Raw genomic sequence first — 16,229 nt, 5'->3', positions numbered from 1 at the left:
ACGTTTTCATCTTCGCGACGACGGTGGCTCCGTTAAATCTTGTACGGCAAGCCTGCACCCCACCCAGCGTGGCTATCTTCAATGACGGACGCCACGTCGGCGGCACCAACACAGCCACCCCCTATCCCACCACTCCCCAACCAATACCCAGACGCCGAGAACATTGAGGTCGACTCGCTGTCGGATCCCTCCATGGAATATCTCCAACAAGATACAAATCAAGGATGGATAACGCCTGGAAAACATCGAAAACAGCGCCTTCAGCCACGTCCACAACATGAACTTCACACCGTCGTGGTGCGAGTTCCTCACACCCTTTGCTTTGAACACATCAAACCGTATTATCTCCTATATGCCTTCACTTCAGCTGCAGCACTTCCCTCCCGAGCACGCCAGGATCTCACCATACACATTCGCTTGCTGCAAAGAGTCATTCTCCTCAAAACCGCCTATGAAAGCACGGCACAAAGACTAGCCCAAGTCTGCGACATCAGAATCAACAACAACCTTCACCATGTCACGCCCTATTTTGCTGCACCGCTCAACTCGTGCAAGGGCGTTATACATGGTGTCAAAGCTGGCCTCTCCACCGATGAATTGATGACATCATTGGAAAGCTATCAAGCCACCATCATTACCGCTAGAATGATGGGGGCGAGCGAGTCAGTCCTCATAATCTTCGAAGGCACCAGTGTCCCCTACACTGTCCTCTTCGAACGAGTCGAGTACAGGTGCCGCCCTCATCAACCAAAAGCAGCAAAATGCGAACGCTGCAGAGCCTACGGACACCGCGCAATCAATTGTTCTGAAGCGCCGACTTTCTGGCGATGCCCCACGTGTGCCACCCCTCTACAACAACAGCAGGCCCCCCATCCATGCACCCCTTGGTGTTATCATTGTGGCGGTGAGCACCCCTCTTTTGATCCAGCATGCCAAGTACAGCAACAGAAAGACAAAGCAAGCATCAAAGCAGCATATGACCAGCGACTCCATCTCCGCAACACCTTGCCGCGGGTTACGCCACGACCAACATCGTCCCACCAGTGAGATTATCATAGGCAGCGAGCGGCAGCTACGCGCACAGCACAACCCACGCCAACGGACTTGAACCAACATGCGCCCTCACCTCTACAACACTACCGGCAGCCCCAGCAAACCATACAACAACAAGCGTCGACTCCCGAGTCAACATCATTCCTTCCCCCAACGGCGGAATGGGGACGCCAATCTCCACCACCTGGTTCGCCGACACATCAAACAAGTCAGCCCACGATCAAACGGCCGCTTCTCCGACCGGCCGTTCTACCTCCTCGAGCCACGACACTCATGGAACCCTAAAAATGAGGCTCCGTCATCGTCGCTAGAGCCAGAGTTAACGCCAGCTAGCCCTTCGAGGATAGGTCCATCGTCGACGCCACCAGGTACTCTCGAACTCCCCACCACTCTCCGTCCCGCCTCTCAACCGCCCGTTACCCCTTCCACCCCCATCTCCACGTCTCCACAATATCACCAACATATGAAGGAGCGATTTAATTCGATCCAGGAACGCTTGGCCCCATGTGAACAACAGATCGCTCAACTCACCGACCGCATGATGAGCCTAGAGAACATGATATCCAACATCTTAAGCGTAGTTGACCCCCTAGTTTCCCGGATAAATGAACTTACGAATATGGTAACTTCTTTAGAAAAGACAATTGTTGCGCTTACATCACCCACGCCTATGGAAGCCGTGTCCCAATCTCTTAAAAGACCCCGACCCCCCACACCCACAGAACAAAGCGCCCCTCCCTCGCAACCACCCCCCCACACCCCCGCCCCAACCACAAGGTAATGGCCAGAGCTATTTCATTTCTGGTCATACAATGGAACTGCCGGAGCATCAAAACCAACCGCACTCCCCTTCATCAATGGCTTCTCACCCTCGATATACAACCCCAAATCTTACTTCTCCAGGAAACGCGACACCCGGCAAATATTCCAGGCTACCGAGTAGTACATGCCGACCCTAACGCGTCCCCCCTAGTGTCCACGTACATTCGGCGAGATCTCCAGTACGAACCGCTGGACGTCCCCTCGTCTCTAGCACATAATCTAGTGGCATGCGCTTATTACCCCTCCCCCCAACACAAACCGATCTGCTTTCTCAACTTTTATAACCCCCCTAAAGAGCATCGTCTATTCAAGGCCCTCTTCGACTTTACTGCGGAGTTAACATCCACATACGAGGTCCTCCTGGGTGGAGATTTCAACGCACCGAATGTCATCTCGGGCTATCGGTCTACTCTCCGCCCAGGAAGAATTTTACATTCTTACATTTCACAACACCATTTCACTCTTTTGAACAACCCCAACGTCCCGACAAGAGAGGGCACTGGTAGGCAGCAATCCACTTCTCCGGACCTTACACTGTTCCAGGGCCGAATTGAAAGCACTTGGACCCACACCCAGGAAAGACTCTTGAGCGATCATTTCATCCTCTCCATAACACTTAACATTTTCTCACGTCCTCGTAAAGTCTCCATCAAACACACCAACTGGAACACCTTCCGCAGCATCTTGGCCTCTACTAAGCGCCAGTCAGAGTCGTATGAGACCTGGATACACGCGATAAAGCAAGCTCAGACACAGGCAACCAAGCCAGAAAAAACAACAGCCCCATCACCACAGCCCGATCCTTACCTGACGCGCCTCTGGAAACGACGGAAGCGAATCCTCAGACACATAAATCAACAGCCTCTTAATCACCAACTTCGAGAACGATTAGACGATGTCAACAAGGAAATTATTACGCACTGCGACGTCTTAGATATCTCAAACTGGAACAAAATATGTAATGAAATCAACGGTTCTCTCCACCAAAAATCTTCATGGAATCTACTCCGATCCCTGCTAGGACCCCATCCTCCCCCCATACCTACCTTGGCTAAATATCTCACCCTTCAGGGCTCAAGGCAGCTGACTCAGACACTAGAGGATTTGTACATTCCTGCACCTCTTTCGTCGAACTACCCATCCTATACAGGCCCGGAGAATTCAGAATTAGACCGCTCCTTCACCTTAGCAGAGCTGGACTGGGCTTTCACACAAAACGTTAAAAAATCTGCACCCGGAGAAGATGCCATTACGTACACGCTACTCCGCAATCTCCCAGAGGAAGACAAAGAGCAGCTCCTGGCTCATATAAATACATACTGGTCGGAGTGTACCTTACCACAAGAGTGGAAATCCTCTATCATCACCATGATACCGAAACAAGGAAAACCCCCCTCTCTCACCAACCTTCGTCCCATTTCGCTTACCTCCTGTGTGGGCAAGACGATGGAAAGGATGGTGCTGGACCGTTTCCGGGACCATCTGGAAACCATCTCGTTCTTCCCCCACACACAAATTGGCTTCCGTTCTCACGTATCCACACAAGACCTCTTTCTCCTTCTTCAACACACTTTTCTTTCCCCACCATCTGCTCAAGTCCACGCCCTTGTCACTGTAGACGTTCGTAAAGCATTTGATTGCATCGGCCACGATCACATACTCGCCTCAGTCCGAGAAACAGGCTGCGGACACAGGCTTTACACTTACATCCGGAACTTCCTTAAAGACCGCACAGCCAGTTTTTGTATTGAGGCTGAGACGTCCCCACCGATCACGCTCACACGCGGCACCCCACAAGGGGCGGTGCTGTCTCCTACTCTATTTAATCTCGGCATGGCCCAGCTGGCCTATCGCCTCCAACAAGTCCCCCAACTCTCACACATCTTCTACGCGGACGACCTCACCCTCTGGTGCACTCACGGGTCACCAGGGGAAGTGGAATCGACTCTGCAGCAGGGACTGGACATTATAGCTGAATATCTTGAACAAGCAGGCCTTGAACCTGCCCCAGAAAAATCGGAACTGCTTCTTCTATCCCATACTCAATATCAGCGATCTGTTAACCAGCACATATCCTTACACATCGGTCAGCATCCCATCCCGAAAGTCTCTACATGTAAAATTCTGGGCATGCATTTACGGGAAAGATCACATCAAGCCAACGTCGTTTCAGTCGTAAACACATGCCACTCGGTTACCTCCCTGGTACGCAGAGTGGTCAAAAAGCACGCGGGTCTCCACGAGAAGCAGGCGAGTCACCTAGTTCATGCGTTAGCCCTTAGTAAAATTCTCTATTCTATACCATATGTCACACTCACACAACAACAAATCAACAAACTCTCAGCAGCATTAAACACACTATACAAGGCCTCTTTAAACCTTCCCATCTCCACCTCCAACCAAAAACTATACGAAACGGGCCTCTTTCTCCCCCTCACCTCTCTCTTGCACCTGCATCGAGATCGGCAGATAGCCCGCCTCTCAGGAACACCGCAGGGTAGATGGATCCTGGAGCAGGCAGGACTTTCCCCCATAGACCTTCCCTTACATATACCTACCCCAGCCCTACCGTTAAATCTGCGCTTCGCCCCTGTGCCTCGCCGCATGTCCCCGGGCCTCAACGACGGTCGCAGGAGGGCCCAAGCTATCCATCACAATCCCCCCTTTAAGACACACACCATAGCATATTCTGATGCATCCATCTCCAACACAGGAGATACGGGAGCTGGGGCATATGCAATCTATACACCACAATCCCCAACCGCCACAGTTCACACCTGCGGTCCATATAGCAACCCTCCAAATATCATCACACTAGAAATAATTCCCATTATACATGCTATCCAAACCTTCTCCCAACTACCTCTTACATCAGCTTATACAATCTATACGGACTCCCAGGCAGCCATACGCGCTCTGCAGCAACGCAAAATCCCACCAGATCTCAGATCGGTCCTCGATGAAGCTCTCTACGCGCACTAAACCCATCCTCTGTCACCGTTCGGTGGGTCCCTGGTCACAGCGGGATCACAGGTAATGAGTTGGTTCATCAACTCGCTCGCGAAATGCAAATCCGAGCGCCTGTGATCCCGTGGCCTAGCCCCCCGACCAGTGACGATGCCTTAATCTACAAACGCTCAATCAATTTCTATTACAAGGAGCTCCGTAACTCTCAACAGCGACTACCTCGACCCCACCCGAACCTCAATGTGGCACAAAGTCACGTCCTCCGAAAAATCCAAACGAACACCGTTCTTACTCCCGCTAGGCTTTTTCTTCTTCGACGTCGTTCTAATCCCTCATGCCCTAACTGCCCCTCCCCATACGCCAACCTGGAACATTGTCTCCTACAGTGCCCTATTGCACTATCCACACCGTTCTTCCCTAACCCCCCTCCCCTTTCCTGGAGTGCTTGGCTGGCGTCAGACGTACCGGATGACCAAATGGCTTTGGTGTTACAAGCCATGGATGTTTTGAACACTTAATTTGTGCTCAATATTAAAGTGCATTCTCTCTCTCTCTTTTGCAAAGTGCGAAAGGTGTAGCACAAATGTCCGTGCGCGTAAGTGAAGTTCAGAAAGCTGTTCTTATGCAGGACGACAAAAATATTTCTATGCCTGTCCCGCCGGCTCATACGGTGTCCGCGGAGAGCAAATATAGATTCGCGCTAAATTTTACATTCTGAGCTATCATTCAGCGAAACAGCGCAATAGACTGGAGCAGCGAAGGAAATTTATGAATCAATGGAGGTCGACTTATAGCTGTCTCTATTCTGATGATTAGAAGATTGAAAATACAAGGTTCATGCCAGATGCATGCCAGAAACAGAAATATTCTGTCTCTGTTTCTGTTTTGGTTCTAAGCGCCGCATGCGGAGATCTAGAGAATTGACTCGGCTCGCTTTTTCTGCTGGGCAGCCGAGCGTTTAGAAAGGCCGAAGCAGAGCGCGCGAAAAATCTCGGAGGCTATGGCTATAGATAGAGCCACTAAATAAGCTGCGCTTAGAGTATCGGCACTCCGTTCCCCGACATTGTTGTGGGCGCCGCCATTTTGGCTCGTATGCAGAAGAGACGCAACGGCCGATCGTCATGATTCAAAAGTGCGACTTCCTCAGCATTAGATTCGGTGTTAGGAAGGTCATGTAATACTGCTTTGCTCTGTCGCGAACGGTTTAAACGTTTGTGGAGGGCGGAAAAACATTCCTGTGATTTCAGATAAAGCTTCAGGTAACTGGCAACCATGATTTTAAGCCACAATATGGCCAAGTGTCGTTACTCTGAAGCGTAGCTTATTTAGTGGCACTAGCTATAGACAATTGCAAGCATGGCGCCACAAGTGGTGCCCCATGCATGCTAGCGCGTGCAACGCGCGGGTGAACGTAGCTTTGGCAAGCTCGTAATCGCACGGGCGTGCCTGCTCGAGCAGAGTCATGGCGGCGGCCAGAGAGGGCGGCCAGTCGCCCAGCTTGCAATCATCTATAGCCGTGCAAAAACTCGTGACGTTCCTGCACAAAGACGAAAAAATTCGAGCATCCGAGTATTTGCAGGCGAGAAAGAAAAAGTGGCAGCGGTAGGACGCGGGCGTCTCGCCACGAGGCCAACACTCCGGTCGTTGGAGCGTGCCACATTTCCAGCATTCGGTACGATTATCTGAAACCGGGGCTGCGTCAGCGGCGCACGAGGGCCTCCCAAGCGGCCGGGCGTACCGACGCGACGACCCTGGTTGGGCGGTGCTGACCCCGAGTTTGCTGCACCTCCGGAGCCATCACCCGCTTCTGAAAAAACCCGCCACCGCCGAGCCGAACTACGGAGAATGATCAAAGCCAAAGGGCAAATCGAAATCGGCGCTTCTAGTGACGACCGCGACGACTTCTCCGACGACTTGGAGGATATTGAAGACGAGGCGACCCGGAAGACCACTAGGAAGGTGATTCTGAGGTCTGGCGAAGCCACCAGACGAGGCCACAGCACGTCGCCGGCTTCCAGGCCAAGGTCTCGCGGTTCGTCAGCGTCGCCTTCCGTTCGCACGCGAAGAGTCGGCAGAGTCATGGAGCGCGAAATTCGGGTAAGCCCACCCTCTTTAGTGGTCTGTGTTGCTGACGTTCAGGTCTCGTTGTTGTTGATCGATTCCTCTTGTGACACCCTAACGTTGCAGTAACCAAAAAGTTCTTCTTTATTATTATGTTTTCATTAAACGGTCATGTTTTCCGCTTCAGAACCGCTTCAGAGTAGTGACATTTGGCCATACTGTGGCTTAAAATTATGGTTATTAGTTATCTGAAGCTTTATCTGAAATCACAGAAAACGCTTTTTCGTCCTCCACAAATGTTTAAACAGTTCGCGACAAAGCAAAGCAATATCACATGAGCCTCCTAACACCATATCTAATGCTGAGAAAGTCGCACTTTTGAGTCATGACGATCGGCAGTTGCGTCTGCCTGCACAAGCACCAAAATGGCGGCGCCCACAACAATGTAGGGGAATGGAGTGCCGATACTCCAAGCGCAGCTCATTTAGCGGCTCTAGTTCCCGCGAACCTCCTTTCCCCTGACTGAAACTGAAACTAAATATTAATAATACACCATTATTATAGCTCATTTAGTTATAATAAACTACACACGATGAGAGGAGGAAGCGGCCGGGTAAGAGAAACGCAGGTTTTATGTGTGACCGTTCTAACCGTCTCAGAAGAGTGTTTTTGGATCGTGTTTTTGAAACCAGCTTGCGCTGATTTCAAGAACACGATCCAAAGAAAAGAGGCGGCACGTTGTGTTCTTTGTGATTGTGCGTCTAATTTATATACAGGTATATTTGAAGATCGACGATGGACGTCGATCGTCTTGAGCAGCGGCGTAGACTTTCCATTTTCCCGGGGGGGGGGGGGGGGGGGGGGGTGCTGCGCGTTACCTTTTCCCCAGAACTGGAGATTGCAGCTAACGAAAGCAAGCTGGGATTCCATTTCCCATGTATTTTGCCACTAAAGGCAACGTGGGCGTTATTTTGTTTACATGCCACTACTAGAAGCTCGTTACATGGCACATAAACAGCGTCTCGGTAAGGATCATGGCCCAAGCCCGGGGGGGGGGGGGGGGGGGGGGGGGACGAGCCCTTATGCCCTCCCCCCCCGAAGTCTACGCCTTTGGTCTTGAGGTAATGTAGCGTAATAACATTATAAAAATAATAAACATAATGAAGGACTGAACGATTCAATTTTTCAAGTCATGGATTGTAATATGGCGGTAGCCTATTGTACTTACTGTTGATGACGAGCGATATAAGGTGACGAGGTAATGATTAAATGATGAGGCTCTATAAGGACGACGATATTAGTGGATATGAACCACAACATACAGTGCCAGACTTGCTTCAAGTATCGTGTACCCTAAGACTTTTCTTCATCCGCAACAGAATATGGTAGAATCAATGAGGATGCTGCTTCACAACTGTACGTGCAGCATGAAAACTGCACTGTGCGAAAGTGCGGCTTATTCATTATATGAAGGACAGATTTCTAGCAGCATCCCCTGATGGACTGCTTGGAACAAATGGCCTTGTTGAGGTAAAGCGTACTCGTCCCAAAAGATTCTTATAGCCTACCGAAACCGCAAAAGAGTATGAGGCGAAAAATACAAAAAGGAGCCTGGTGTGAAAGGTCCAAATCACCACTATAGCTTCTGCTACCGAATACAAGGGCACTTACACAATACACAAAGAGAGTTTTGTGATTTCGTTATATTTACACTCAATGGCATTGATATCCAACCCAACATATTCAGAGGGATGAAACCTCCTGGTCAAACAACATAGAGCAGTTTCTACTCAAGTTTTACATGAAAGGCCGGACTTCCGCTGAAATTGCTCACGTAGATCAGTTGTCCGATCGAATAAACTGCCGTTACTCCCGACCTGGGAATCTCTCCATTTTCGTTCGTAGGCTATAGTGTCAAGATCTCGAGGGGTGTAGCTCTTCGTCCGCCAAACAGTGCTTCGGCGGGAGTTTTTCTCGTGGAAGATGAGACCGTCGCGTGCTGCCGGAACAAGAACCTGGCGATTTATCTCTGAACTGCTTCTTCCGTAAGCTTCAAGAGGGCTTTCTTCGTTTCACACGCCATCTTTTGTGCTTGCCCGCTAGTTGCAGGATGGTATGGTGCACTAATGTGGTGCCTGATGCCGTTTTTATTTTTCTCAAAAACTTGCTTATTTTATTTGAAAGAAGATTCAGCGCGGCTATCGGAGAAAAGTATTTTCGGTAGGCCAAAAGTAGCGAAAAGAGAGCATGCCATAGAATGTCAATGACGCGTTTGGACTTCGTGGCATGCATTGTGTAGACTTCCAACCACTTAGAGTACGCATCGACCATGACTCCGCAGATGCGGATACGTTTCACCACCCACCGACTGAATAGTGGATCGCGTTTAGTTACTGTTCATGATGGCGCTGGACTCGAGGAAGACTTCGAGTCTCTCTGCAAAGTTAGCCCAGGTGGCAACAGTTTTGTTGAAAGCGGTAAGTGCTCGAAACGTCGACAACATCAGCAGCGACGTGCTGTGCTTGACGCTTACCATTCAGTGATAAGAAACTTGCTTGTTCGTCTGCCACGAGTCGTCCGATATCATGTCATCAGACTCATCACCGCAACTCCATCTCCCGACAAAACAGGTCTTCATTGTCCGCGTGTAAATATATATACGCCTCGCAAGTGGGCTCATTTTTGTCTTCTGCGCATGAGAAAGGAAGTAGAGGTGACGTCAAAACGCCGAGCCCTGATTGGCTGATCGCGACCCCCTATCTGAGCGTCGTCTGCTCCTTTGCAACGTCGTCTGCTCGCACCGTCGTCTGCGTCTGTCTCACCTTTCCTGCGACTTTCAGAAGTGCAGGTCTTTACGAGCGAGCTCGACTTGGCCTTTCAGAGAGGGCAGACGAAATAACTCGAGCGGTACGTTGTTTTTGTCTAACAACTAGCGGACGCGCATCAAGGAGGCAAGTCAAAGGACTCACTGGCGAGGTGTCCCGAGGCGCCGAGGTTTGTTTGCTAAGAACCGAGAGGGGGTGAGCGTGTTAGTGTACGGAAGTTCCCTCCCAATTACTTTTTCCCTCCTTTCGTGTGCGGCGAGACCCCTCATTCTTTAACGGCGTCGGCGGGTTGGCGTCGTCTGCTTTACGTCTGCTAGTCAAAGCGATGGCTGCTTTACCTTTCCTGCGTCTGTCGGAGATTCACCGCTTTTTCACCGGCGAGAGTCACCGTTGCCTCGGGAAACAAGGAGATAACAAGAGGAAGAAACTGACCTCTTAATCTAAAATTGAGGTCAGCGATCAAAGTATAATACGGGAAGGATTCACAAGGGTCGCGCGGGCATATTCCATTCAGCACGCCAGCCGGTCGTGGGCAGACTGTCGCCAAGTCGCGGAGTGCCTGCTAGGCCTAACTGCCGTGCTCGCTTGGTCGCGTTCGGTGGAATCGTGGCCGTTGGAGCTTTTCCCGAGTATTTGTGGATCCAGCGTTCTTGTTCGTAGTGGTCTGTTTCAAGTACTTTTTTACTTTTTTCTTGCTGCTTGAAGTCGGGACGCGTCAGAAGCGCACGTAAAAAAATAAACGTCCGTGGGTCGTCGCGACCGCGACGCTGTCGGCCATGCTGATTTGATCGTAAGAAGTGCGTAAGACAGCTTCGGAGCTTTCGTAGGATTTCGTCGTAACCTGCGCAGAACTTACGAAAATTTCGTTTCGTGAATACGAATTTGTTCTTAAGTTTTGTCTTACGCACATTTTTGGCGTAAGGTCGTTTCGTAAATCTGGCCTCTGCACTTTCGAAAGTCGCAGGAAATGTAAGACAGACGCAGACGACGTTGCAAAGGAGCAGACGACGCTCAGATAGGGGGTCGTGATCAGCCAATCAGGGCTCGGCGTTCTGACGTCACCGCTACCCCCTGCGCAAGAAGCAGACGAACTTGCCCTCCGCATAAATTCCCGAACGATCATTACTTGCCGTTGCTAAACGCCGCTCAATCATAGCGTCTTCATTGCGAATAAACGTTTTCCTATTTATACTGATGCTTTTCATCATATTCCTCCTAAGCTGTATTTACAACATTATGTCTGTCGGTATTCCCCAAAACATTGCAACGGCGTTTGTTTTCTGGGAACTATAATGTAACAACCTTTACAACATCTTTGGGTTCGGTGAATCACAATATTTCATGACGTCACCTTTCAGTCGTCATTATAATGGTGACGTAAATACTGTCAATCGCGAAGCAGTTTACTAGACGTCCGTTTCCACTGGTGTCTTGGAAGATAGAGTCTGCTGAGCGTGCATTCCTGCAGAAGAATTTTTCATTGACAAAATATTGATACGTCAATCAACAATTGAATTCTACTTGGTAAGATTTATTGCGAAAGCCTGTGGCAACTGCCGAACCGCATGTCCCTATATCAGCCTGACATTCTCGCATACATGAGTTTGCTGGGCCACGCTATTGAGCCAGCTGAGCACAGCTGGCAGCGGCGCGAGCAAGGCCACGATGGGAACGTGAGGGTGCTCGGGCCATCCCACCGTGAACCAATATTGCGGCCACCCCACAGGTGCATGTCGCCATCTATTGGTTAAACTAACGCCTCGTTCAAGATGGCTGCCGTGGGACCGCAGCCTTAAAGGGGCCCTGCAATCATATAAGCATCTACCTTTTCTGCGGTTTCCACGTCTCTTGGGGTTCGGGCAAGCCAGGAGGCACGGAAAGAGTAACTAAATATCAGTGCGTCATATTTTAACCGGACGACGCGGAAACCCCCTCCACCGACGAGGGCGACCTGCGGTACCGAAAGCGCGCAAAATGTGACGTCTTTGGTCCTGGGCTTACTACTGGTCAGAGACGCTAAAAGTTTCTTTTTAGTCGAAATACAAAACATAAGTGGTGCGAACCGTTTCAATTATTTATAAAAGTAGTTTTTGTTCAGTATTCTAGATCAGAAAAGAAACGAATGCAGTTCATAAAGTACGGAGACAAGAAATGACCTGTCGACATACCCGCCACCAAGCGGCGGAAAAGGCGGCACATACTAGAAAGGAGTAGTGGGATCAGGCGCCGACACGGAAAGGTCCCGGATGTACGTGGCGGCGCTGCCGTTAGTATGGGCAGGAGGATCCGACCGGCTCCGAGCGTTCCGAAGGCCTTCGGCGAGAAGTTTTGTCTTGCGGTTTGGCCGTTTCGAGGTATGGCAGCGCAAAGTGGCTCCCATTCTGAATGATCTTTACCCCGTGTTTGCTGTCGTTTGTGGCCAATGAAGTGTCATGCTGAATTAGTATTTAATCGCGCAGCAAATGCAATGAGAGCTTCTCTGGCTGCCCACTGCATACAGCCTACCCAGAACATGCTTTAGTGGCGCCCTCTCGCGCCGTTGACACGGAGTGCGGCAGTCGTGAGCGCTCGATAAGCTCACTACCCCTCCTCTAGTTCTCGGCCACTCTAAAGCAACCAAGGACGTCATGAGGGAGGTTATTTTTTGCTTGTTTTGGTAATTTTAATTTGCCTATAACTTTTAAAATAAAGAGAATTTCGAGAAAAGAAAAGTTTCACTAAGTTACTACGTTCAGTGCGCTCAGGTTCGATGCAAATTAAAAACCAGTAAAACGTCCTTGCAGGGCCCTTTTAAGTACAATATTTTATTTTTACAAGGACTACCATCATGCGGGCGTATAAGAAATGCACAGTAGTGTCATTTGTAATTTTAAGTAATAAGTAAGTAATAGGTAAGTAATAAATATGAAATTTGTAACGTAACGAATAAAGTAATCCGTTAGTTTCAGCGAAAGTAATTTGTAACGGTAATCCATTCCATTTGAGGCTAGGTAATTTATGATTGTAATCCATTACATTTTTCAAGTAACGGGCACAAGTCTGATATAGAAGATGTTTGCCCCAGCAGTAAAGGCCTATCCAAAGAGGACCCTTGAGAAATCGTCAGGTGACACAACTCCAACATAAGTCGTTCAGCAAACCGCTTCCTTGCCTTTTGTGTTTTTCGGGGGAAAGTGTTTTTGGTCAACGTTCGCTCGTGTTCTTCACGGGGTCCTTGAGGACGCTCATCGTGTGGGTCCGGACAGCCACTCACAGGCTCTATTGGCTCTCGGTCAATCGCTCAGTGCCTCCGCTGCTCTTCAAGTCCCGAAGAAAACGGGAACGGGAAGGGCTGTGTTTCAAATGCTACCCAAATAAATCCAAGTTACCCCGGGGGTCGTGTCACGTGATAACACAGATAGAACAACGCTGAACGCGGGTAGGTTTTCGAAAGGTTCAAAACCCTTACCCTGGAGTACGAGCGAGTAAATTTTGGAACACGGCCAAGGATGCGAGGGCCCGGCAGAACAGATGGACAGCATTGGCAAGTGGCGTGCGACGTCAACACTGACGAGCACCGAGGTCGGAGGAAGCGAGGAGGAAATTCGTGATGTTTGCTCGGTGGTGTTCAAAGAGAAATCGGACTGCAGCACTTGAACCGCTTCCACTTCCACGACTTCTGATGGAGTTGCGTCTCCTCGCGATTTCTGAAGTGTCCTGTTTCGGCAGCCCTTAACAAGGCGGGCGCTTTTCCCGCCACACAGGTGAACCTCTCGAACGAGAGCTTCCAGAGGGTCGAGGGCGTCGACGGGGTCTGGGACGCCACGGTACCTCCTTCGGGCAGTCGGAGGCGCCACTACCACGTCAAGCACAAGATCGGAGGCGTTCCCTTCAGCCAGGGACAGAGGTCGTCATCCAGGCCACGACAGCCGCTCATTGTGCGAGAGGTCACACAGGTCAGTGCCCTGGAGGATGACCCCGCGATGGGTCGTGTCCTTCGGGTCGTGGGGCCTGGAACGCGCCTCCGACTACAGTCACTCGCAGGATGAGAACGGCAGGGGGTATTTAAGTTTTACCACCAACAGGCCGAGCTCCCTAGATTTTACGACACTTCAGAGTCTCGTGAGCTTGGACAACACCTCCTAGACAGCTTTCTAGACTGCGCGTCACGTGATATAACGTCATGTCCCGGAGGCCCGCATGGGCGCTGATTGGATTCGAGTGCCGCGTCAGCCTTCGCGTGGGACTATGAGAGGAAACGAGTCCCACGCGAACGCTGACGCGGCACTCGCATCCAATCAGCGCACGTGCAGGCCTCCGGGACGTGACGTTATGTCACGTGACGCGCAGTCTTGAAAGCTGTCTAGGAGGTGTTGGCTCGGAGCGAGCAGGCGGAGGCACGGCACGGTGGAGCGGTGTCCGACCCATGATAGCAGAGTTCGGGAAGCACTGGCGTAACGGACGGGAGCTGCGAGCAGGCGGCGCTCCGTCAGGGTCACCTTCCCGGTCGCAGGTGGTGGATGACGATGGGCCCCAGGTGCCGGTGGGCTACACAGGCACGCGTATGGACTGGACCCTCAACCCGGACGGGACGCTGCAGGTGGTGGTGGGGCCGCCGCTCTCACAGTTGCAGGAGAAAGAGCTCAAGAAAATGCGCGAGAATCGCCAGAAAGCCTCGCAGGCCAAGCTGGAAACAGGCAGGCTCGAGGACACCAAGAAGTAGGTCTCGGAGGCCGTGGAGAGGCCCGAGCTTCCCTCAAGCCAAATTTGTCCTGCCCGAATAAAACGAAGCACACCAAGGTCTCGGTTGGCCGTGGACATCTTTACTCCTATAGTGCGAAAATATTGGCAGCCATTTTATAAACTGTAAACACTTTATGAATTATTTGCTTCTCAAAATACGGAAGTTTTATGTAGATGTCGGGAAACACTGTTCATAAGTCGAACTTCGTCGAACTTTGCTAGAGGGTCGAAAGTTCGCCGAACGAGTCTAACCTGCAAGTTCGACACGAGTCTGCGACATCCCCAGATAATATTGGCGACCACAATCGTCGCTGCGGGCGACCTTCCACGATTGGCAAAACGCTCACCATGACTAAAGTAATGGATACTGGGAAAGTAGCGCCGTTGTCTTCCCTGCCTGCTAACCGGACACAAAGAAATACTAACTTAGAGACGACCAAAACCTCGCACGACGATTGGCTAATCGTTTACCGTTGCCATTTCGGGCCATTGAAATCTTTAAAGCTTTGAGAGGATCGTACAACTGCAGTCTTTCTAAACCAGTCGCACCAAGATAGTCAAAGAGCATTATTGTACTGAAGGCGTTCCTCGCCAATATAAGCGTCTTGGGCACTTTGTATGCAATCAACTTATCAATCACGCCCATCTCAGCGCGTCTCTTACAGTGATATTGTTATTACGTATTTTAAGACGAGAAATTTATTTTTCAATACCTCCAAGCACCGACACCGCATGGGGTGGCGGTACGAAGATGTACGCTTGTTTCGCCGGACGTCTCTGCAAACCTATCCGCCCCCAGCGAATTTAGATCGGCTGACCAAGAGTAGAAAGATCAAGAATAAATTGCTCATTTTATGAACCCGCTCCTCGCCTAACACGTCTTTCTCATGCTGGACTAAACACGAACCCATCTTTCTTACGTCACGGCGCGGTGGTGGCGCGTCGGCCGCACTTCTGGTCTGGAGCTGTTGGCGGAAGTCCCCATGTGAGACGTGTATTCCCTGCGTTGTTTTGATAGGAACCTTTAGAAAAACTGCCTTCTCGTCAAAACGCCGCAACGGGCTGTACAGTAGAGTCGAGAAAGGTTTGAAGACCAGTTTATATTTGCTCGGTTCGTTCGAGAACGTGGATATGTGGGGTGGAAATTAAAAACCAGACACTGTCGGACCACGATTGCTTGGGCGGGAAGCCCTTTGGGTCGAATTCACAGATACTTGGGGTGACCCATTCCTCCCTGGTCTGAGTGCTACTGGCAGGCTGTCGAATGTGGTTTTCGTGATGGGAGTAACTTTGGGCATTCCCACAATGTATGTTATCAGGGTAGAGGCCGCAGAGTGTGCATGCGGGTGTGTGCGGTGCCCCGCTAATAGTGTCGGTGATGTTCTGTGAATAGTGTATTGGTTTGTGCGCGTCTAAAAATTGTGCACTCCTCTCTGCTAAATGCGCGTGACGGGCTTTTAAGGAGTCGGGCGTTGTCTCTAAGTTTTCTTTTGGTACGGATGTTCTGGATTGGTGTGACGTCTTTATGTGGTCGTATGGGTAGTAGGTTGTCGGCCAGGGAGTTGAAGGGCCCGATGGATCGCTTCCTCGGGCGACCTCGTCGGCTCTAATGTTCCTTTCAACTCATGGGTTCTCAGGGACCCATTCGATAGTGACTTTTACATGGGCGCGTTCTCTCGTGGTTTTTATAATGCGGTTATGATGTGCAGGGGTAGAGCATTGTCTGTGAAGTCTATGACGGCTCCTTGGCTATCCGTTCGGATGGTGATGGAATCTTTC

At 50.5% G+C, this 16,229-nt stretch overlaps 1 protein-coding gene across 1 annotated transcript; it reads left to right on the top strand.

Annotated features, from left to right (window-relative positions):
- Window positions 1-3,342: 3,342 nt before the first annotated feature.
- On the top strand, window positions 3,343-14,430 carry LOC121835694 (the record flags this gene model as incomplete). Its single annotated transcript, XM_042290144.1, has 3 exons — window positions 3,343-4,125; window positions 13,472-13,663; window positions 14,221-14,430. Coding segments are annotated over 3 exons (1,185 nt in total), but the record flags the coding sequence as incomplete, so codon positions are not given.
- Between the last annotated feature and the right edge of the window lie 1,799 nt (window positions 14,431-16,229).

This window comes from Ixodes scapularis, unplaced genomic scaffold (assembly GCF_016920785.2).
Source record: "Ixodes scapularis isolate PalLabHiFi unplaced genomic scaffold, ASM1692078v2 PGA_scaffold1__304_contigs__length_218370807, whole genome shotgun sequence".
Classification (NCBI taxonomy): domain Eukaryota; kingdom Metazoa; phylum Arthropoda; class Arachnida; order Ixodida; family Ixodidae; genus Ixodes; species Ixodes scapularis.
Note: the sequence above shows the minus strand (reverse complement) of the source record. Positions and strands in the feature narration are given on the sequence as shown.